This window comes from Pecten maximus, chromosome 7, assembly GCF_902652985.1.
Source record: "Pecten maximus chromosome 7, xPecMax1.1, whole genome shotgun sequence".
Taxonomy (NCBI): Eukaryota; Metazoa; Mollusca; class Bivalvia; order Pectinida; family Pectinidae; genus Pecten; species Pecten maximus.
The window spans coordinates 5,873,830-5,882,000 of NC_047021.1; the positions used below are offsets into that span (position 1 = coordinate 5,873,830).

At 36.1% G+C, this 8,171-nt stretch overlaps 1 protein-coding gene across 2 annotated transcripts in view; it reads right to left on the reverse strand.

The window, feature by feature from the left end:
- The window catches only part of LOC117331428 (sortilin-like), a 52,865-nt gene extending 45,009 nt beyond the window's left edge, over positions 1 to 7,856 (reverse strand). For both annotated transcript variants that reach the window (XM_033890138.1, XM_033890137.1), the window contains exons 1-5: positions 7,590 to 7,856; positions 5,274 to 5,333; positions 4,855 to 4,922; positions 3,923 to 4,022; positions 3,193 to 3,369 (exon numbers count right to left, since the gene is read on the reverse strand). In XM_033890138.1, coding sequence (XP_033746029.1) covers positions 3,193 to 3,369; positions 3,923 to 4,022; positions 4,855 to 4,922; positions 5,274 to 5,333; positions 7,590 to 7,829 — 645 coding nt within the window. In that variant the 5' untranslated portion in view covers positions 7,830 to 7,856. The remainder of the gene's footprint in view (positions 1 to 3,192; positions 3,370 to 3,922; positions 4,023 to 4,854; positions 4,923 to 5,273; positions 5,334 to 7,589) is intronic.
- Positions 7,857 to 8,171: the final 315 nt, after the last annotated feature.

The window sequence follows — 8,171 nt, forward strand, 5'->3', positions numbered from 1 at the left end:
TATATATTTTGACCAATGTTACATAAGAAGAAAACGAGATGCTGATATCGAGCTGCTTAACTCACCTGCGTATCATCAATAACAACTGCTGTGTTTAATCAATAAGCATCTTGATTATTTGATTGCTCCAAGCTATGTCTCTTACCTGTACTCGAATCAGATCAAACGGACTTGAGGCGTCCTTTAGAAAGGTACTCTACCTACCTGTCAAAGCGCTATCCACGGGTGGCCACATTAGCCATGTGCAGGTGTCAGGTACATCCAGTTCAAGTTCTTTAGGACTTTGAGCGAATTAGCTCATCAGTTTAGAGTACAGACATATTATTTAACATAATTCACAAAATCATATATATACAGGTTCAACCGTGGAACGGCTGCTAAACAACGATGATTGGAGAGTGTATTTTTATATTCGTTACATCAAAGTTTCATGTATTTATGATTATGTAATTACATGTTAAAAAGTATGTGTACACATGAGCACATGCATTGAAGTAATAATTCTAACCTTTGTTTTTCCATGTGCAGGTGTCAGGTACGTCCGGTAGACATTCTTTTCTGACCTGATGTAAATGTAATTTTTGATAGCGTTGGCGCTTTCGTAACTGCAGCAAGTTATTTATATAACCACGAAAATAATATATTTTTGTTAGTTTTACATCATTTGTGAAACGGGATATTTTCACATATATCAGACGATTCAATGTTAACGTTTTACAGCCGTTTTACCGCTCCCTGCTATGTACACAAACGGGGTACGGACAAAAGCCCGCACTTGACATTAGCCCCCGGGACATTAGCCCCTAGGACGAAAGCCCTTCACACTAATAAAAAAGTGGACATTTGCGACATCGATCATATAATACTTGCAAAATGGAACACTATAATAATTCAACGAGTTCGGCAAGTTAATTTGTGTTTCTAATGTTTTATGTTCTATTACGGACACGTATCTAATCAAAAGTCCGTGGAACAACTGACGTAACAACTAACGGTGATAAATAAAGGCATTCAAAAACCTATTGTATATTCAAATCCCATACGACTAATTTATCAGACGACACGTACCCAATCCGACTCGTATCCGTAAATCTATACAGATGTGGTTTACTCTACTCACAAAAAAATACCAACATTTGGTTAAGTCGTTCCTTAATTATTTTCAGATTTGGAAGATGCATTTATTTCAGCTTTAACGAAGTTGTCAAATAGCTGGTTTAAATGATGCATGTGCAGTCGATATCATACAGTAATGTGGTTGCAAGTTGCCAGAATTTGCATTGACTGCTTCCACTCGTTCTACTTACTTACTTAACAGGTGTTACGTCCGCTGTATTACGACCTTACGGTCTTTCAGCTGACGAAATGACGAAGATGCCCTCTTGCTGGTCATCAATTGATAAATATTTCCACTTCAAGAATGGTTTTGAGGAAGATGGACATCAGCTTGACCGGCATATTCTAAGTCCTGTGCATCGACGAATCATTACATAAAATAATCTTTTGGTTTTCCTTCCTTTATATTGGCCTAGAGACCAATTACATTACATCGTTAGCATGTGGAGCTTTATCAAATTGTTGTATATGAAGAAAATTGTCAAAATGTTATGCAACACATATCCTGTTATATAAATATATAAGAGAAATAATCTAATAGTCGTAAACTGTGCGCTTCGTCCTGTTCTGCTTAATGAATTATCAAAATGTGACCCAATATGGTAAAATACGGCCCATTATTAATAGAAAGTTATCCCGATTAACAATACATCCGGTCCTGTTACATTTCACAAAAGTATTAACATTACGATAAACGATACACATGCAAGTTCTATTCAGAAAATTAGCATGATACATTATATATGTCGGTATAATATTTACGTATACCATTTATTTAGAATATACGTCTCGGTATATCAAGAAATTTGTCAAAATTTTACACGATGCACATATCAAATTATTTAAAAATGATCAAATTCTAAGAGTGTGTTTGAACTGAACAAAGATAGTCAGAATCGCCAGGGCTAGATACAGGAAAGGCAACTGGTAAGAAAGTTGGTTTGATGTTTTCAGTTCTCGGACACCTGAAACAAGAAAATGGCAATAGTGTTATATTAACGTAAACACAATTATGATATAACGAACCTGCTTCCTGAGACAACTATGAAAATGTCAAAGAGAACACGACACTTACGGCGACACACTGCGTAAGTATGCCTTTTGATCGGTCTTAAAATAGACCGCCTGCTGGCGCTGTGTTCGGCCAGACGTATAACTAGTCCTGTGACAACAAGCTATCGAACGGGTGAAAAATACACACAAAAATAAAGATACAATGTGGGTTTGGGTCCGTTTTTTACGTTAAATATATGCTGATCAGCGCATATATAGTTAATATTAGGTCTATAACAGTGTGAATATCGGTATCAACACACGATTTTTATTAATTACACACTGCACAGTACTGTACATATGGACGGCTACGTACTGTTTCAACAGATCACAACACGTGAACAGATTTATTGAGAATATCATTTTAATTAAGCTTAGATACCAATTGGAAATAAGAGATATTGGTTGTCGATTGTGATATGCCCTTGTACAAAACGTCGTCGGTCCGATTGCATCACCGCACCGTGCAGTCAGATCTTTGTTATCGGAGGTAGAAAAGTATCAAACACACACGGAACAACGACACTGACCATTACACTAAAAACAGACGAAGATAATCACAAATTAAAACACTTTACCGGCCGTAATGTTGAAGTTTGCAGCGACCGATGTATGATTGAATTGGTGACCGACCGAGTCGCACGCGGATGATTTATAACAGCACAGGTAAAGGTAAGCTGGTGCCGGTGGACCATGAACACCGGCTCCGCGGGAGGTGTGAAACCCCGTGCTGCTCTCGCCGGCAAGAAGGGGTGCCCGAGGGCACAAATAAGAAAACATCTGAATTTTACCCAACATATCTGAATTCCAGCATGCAAATCGGAATTTCATAATACTTATCTGAGTTCCCCCCAACTTATCGGAATATAAAATGTATATCTGAAAAACTAAGACTTTTCGGCTGAAATTCAGATATGTATTTTAAAACTCAGATTTTTCGCCAAAATTCAGACTTTTACAGTTACCAGTGTTACATGATCATGATTCCCAAACTCATGCTAAGCTAGCATTGCAAGGACTTACATTAGTGCCGTAAATCACTTCCTTGACGATGAGATAGTCTTCGTACTGTTTCTGAGAGTGGAAGGTGATCTCGTTACTGAGGAGGAAGGGCAGCGTAACAGTTTGGAATGTCAAACCTGCATCTTCTGTGATGTACAAAGTTGAGGACTTACTCGAGTTCTCACCAACCAGGTATAGCTGAAAAGTTGAGGAGAAACAGGTTAAATGAATCTTCATTTCCCTAGATACTAGATAAATATCCTGAGATGAATTCCTGCTACAGAACATGCTCAGTCCCTCACAACAGTATATAGTTGTATAGTGGGGGAGAGATATGTATTCTACAGAACATGCTCAGTCCCTCACAACAGTATATAGTTGTATGGGGGGGGGGGGGGGGGGGGATGTACCCTACTGTATGTGCTTTCCCACCATGCTCAGATGTAACTTTTAAACTTTTGAGATAAATATTCAGATCAAATTAATTGTGCAAAGGCAAACAAAACAATCAACTTTACAAAATGTAGTCATTTACCAGCTGTTGTAAAAATAAACAACCAGGCCTAAAACATGGCCACAAACCAGGAACCCATAAACCAAAATTCTATCAAAGAATAAAACAATAATTCTAAAGGTAAGAATATCTAAATTGTTTCTCTTAAATTAAAAAGATCACGTGGCTAGCTATATCTCTTGGATTTTACTAAACAGATAGGATTACAGTGAAGACAGATTAATAGACAATCCTGACCTTGTTAGGATTATGAGGATTCCTTTGTAGCCCGTTGTGCTTTCTCACTTTAGCACTGTCTAAGTTGTCCACCTTTTTGAAAGTTTTGCCGTAATCAGTGCTGAAATAAATCATAGTTGTAATAGTTGTATAGAACTTATTTGTACATATAGTTATACATCACAATAAAAAAAAAAAAAAAAAAAATCACTCACCTGCGTCTAAAGCAGCTTTGAAGCTAATCTAGCAATAGGTCATTTATATACAGATACTAACTAATGATGATAATCACTTCATCAAATTATCAGAGTAGGCAAGCTAGGCTTATTCATTTAAGTAAGTTTTTGATAAGCCTTCATCCCAGAATAATATTGACCTAATATCAGGTCTCGGAGTCTCTGGGCTATTGAGAAATCATTGTTTAAAGATTTTAACACATTTGACCCCTTTGACCTTGACTGTAGGTAAAGCTCATTCACTTGCCGAACTTGGTAGTTTTTACCCAAGCATGCTACAGGCCAAATATTAAATCCCTGGGCCTCTTGGTTATTGAAAAGAAGTTTTTAAAAGATTTTAGCCTATTTGACCCCTGTGACAATGAAAGTAAGTCAAGGTCATTAATTTTAACAAACTTGGCAGTCCTTCATCCAAGAATGCTATGTATACAGGCCCAATATCAACTCCTTGGGACTCTTGGTTATTGAGAAGAAGTTGTTTAAATGAAAAACTTTACTTTGAGCAGGTGAGCTAACAAAATTGGCCATAAACTGGTTCTCTATTGATATCAAAATGCTAAATAACATTGGATCTTTATAACACTTTAACTTATTATTATATAATTATTCACCTTGCATCTGGTTCAAAACAATTTTAAAAATCAGCAAACACTGATGAGATTTTCATAGTTTTCTCAAATGAAAAGTTGAAAATATACCGAGGTATAGAACACATACCTTTTATACACATGAGAAGAGTCTGTAAGGCCATTTGAACTCACATGCGATGTTACAACCATCAATCCCTGTACAACAGATCCAAACAACAACACTGGCTTACACATATACTAGTTAAAATAAATCCTGAACGGGACCAACAAAAATAAGCATTATTTCATTAATTAGAGTATGGTGATTTATATGTGGAATCAGACAAAAATCATATTATAACTTGAAGTAGTTGTTCAGTCAATATGGTTTTACAAATGGTACATCAATTCCTATTAAATAAAAGAAGTAGAATTTTCAAATATGAACAGCTGGAAGCTTAAGTCTTTCTCAGACAACATTTCATTTGTGGACAACTCAAATTTTCTGTTGACAGCTGTCAGATTACACTGTCATAATTCAGGAGCTTAAGCAACTCTATAACTTACCCCCTTTTCTCCGGCCCATGCCAGTGCCATGCTAGTACTCGAGTCTGTATCAAACACCCTCTGAAACAAAAGAAATTACACCACACTGCAATTTGATTTAATCATATTGAACTCATTGAGAATAAAATAAGTATAACACCTACCAGGGATTAACAAAAGCAGTGTTTTAAGTTAGACATGTATTGTAACCTAGATTTTAACAGTATCTCATCATGCTGACAGTCAAACTTGCTTCTTATGGCTATCAAATGATTATTAACTGACATATGTATGCACAAACAGAACAGCCATCTTATGCAGCAGTCATGCAATGCCAACCACTTTTTTGCCCTACAGGCCAGTCATAAAAAGCCATCTTGTTTGTTATTCCTAGATATAAATTCACATTTCTTTTTATCTGCAAGGTGATCATGATCTCCATCATATTTCATAAAGACAAGTTCAAATGTCAACAACACACTACAATAAAGACAACTAGCCCCACTCATCATAAAGTGTTGAAGTGTCATTATTAAAATGCCTGACCTTGATGTTGTAGTTTGGAACTGTTTACCTGTACTGTTACACTGATGAGTAATGAGCTAGTCATGACTTGCTCAGGGTAATAAGAACTTTGTGGTGGATTTTCTACCTTCCTTACATACATAGTTAAGCCAATGCACCACCGAGTGTGTGTCAATCAAAACTGTGACTAAAAGTCTAGTAAGGCCAAGGTTGATGGTAAGGCATGTTTGACTAGCTAGATTCATGAGACACTACTAAAGTACCGGTATGTAAAATCTAGTGGCACCACAGATTGCAGTATGGTTGACATGTATGGAAAATGGTTTTAATTTTTCTGCAAAATCCTGCGATAAAGCCTGTGCTTCTAACATTTATATCAAAACAGATAGCCATCATGTAACAGCTGTTCAAAGAAAACTTCGATTTCTTCATAATACATGTTTACTGAGATCACATGATAAAAACAATGTGCTAACAATTTCACCACTCAACCAACTTTAATGTGCATTATTAAATAATGTCTTCTTGTTCTTTACTCTATGGACGGACTAGCCCAAGTTTCATCTGGCCCTGACACTATGTCTGGTGTAGGGCCATGGCCAGAGTGCACTACTATATGAAAATGTGAAATTCTCAGATACTGTTTGTTTGTTTTTTTTGTTTTACAAAATGTTTTTAAATTTTACACTTGACTCGTCGCCATATTGCTAACAATGTAGGTCGCAGGTGGCCTTATCACCCTTATAAGTGCACGATGGAGCGAAAAGAAAAAAATACAACATTTATTTCTATATAGTTTGCTGCTTATAATTTGTAAATAATGTATTCTTGTATTAGTAACAGGTTTTGGGAAAGAATAACCTTAGTTTTCTTGGTTTAAACTATGTAAGAAGAAAAACTTAATAAATGCTATTGGGTCTTTTCTGTCCAATTCGGGGGTTAGTTGCACTGTCACTTAATTACAAAATGGCGCATCAACAGTGTGAAATTTTGTCCAGCGTAAAGCGAGGACCGGTCTATACGGACAGAATAGAACACTGATTTGGGACTAAATGGGTATTTTGTGGTAAATAAATATTTCATTTATCCATATATGTAAGGTAGGTGTTATGTCACGCCCGCTTTTTAATGTGTCAGCAACAAAATCTTAGCAACACCAAACATAATCCAAAGGGTTCTGATGTTAATATCGCCTTTCGAGCTGCCTTGTGGCGAGTTAACGTATCTACGTAGTAAGATCGTCAGAAAATTTGGACTACACCAAACAGTGCCGGAGATATCCCCATGTAGTACGTAGTGCACTCTGGCCCTACACCAGACTTGGTGTCAGGCCAGAGGAAACTCGGGTTATGGACTGACTATTATTAAGGTTTGTGTTAATCCCGAAAATAAAGCTGTAAAAAAGGAAGGAGGTACAGAATACTGTTCAGTAAGCTGATTAATATAGCATCACACTTAAATTGTAAGATGTATAATACACAATTATGATGTGAAACAGGAAGAAGATGAACTTTGCCATTTCCTTGAATATAGATAGGGATTTAAAACAAACATTTGATTTCATTATTAAAAGAATCGATCTACAATACTGTAGTCATTCAGTGTTATCAACGAACACTCAACACTGCATCGCTGGTTATATAAGCATCAATTCAATCAGCTGTTATTTAAAATTAAACTGAAAGTAAAGTGACAGTGTGGTGTGAATGTAGTCCGTCTATTGGTAAGTAAATCCATAGCGTAAAACAAATGAGTTATATAAGATATAATATATTATTGCATTTTAAATAAAATTAGCTTGAAAAGATTTACTTTTTCTTCCAACTGAACTTTTTGGGACACGATATCTTGCAGAAAGTTGTTTTCTTGGTCCGTGCATTTCGCATCAATACTCCGTCTGTGTCTATCTGACGATCTTCTAAACCTCGACAGCGAATCTTCTGGATTCATTTCATCAGACATTTCAAATTTATGCACATTAACAGTTCCTTCGACTACGAGAAGGTACATAATTACAAAATGACAACAAACAGTTGACATTCTGTTCGCCATGTTGGTGATGTTGTTTCACGTGAGGTCACTGCGCCACCTATCAACAAAGAAGCGCGTTAAGAGTTGTCTGCCCTTATACCATAAAAATGATCAAATATAATTTCACTTTCTTAAAATGGACATTATGTATCCAGATACTCGATTGAACGTGATCTTGTGGTTACTTTGAATTACGATATTATAAACTAATATGTTAAATTATCTTGAGGTAGGATGTGAAGAACTGTTGATTGTGTCACAGTGAATATTTTTTTATTTAAAAGAAAAATAATAAGATTTTTTTACACATTACAGCAGTATATATATCCGAAACTTTAAAATATCAAAACCCCATCTTTCTTG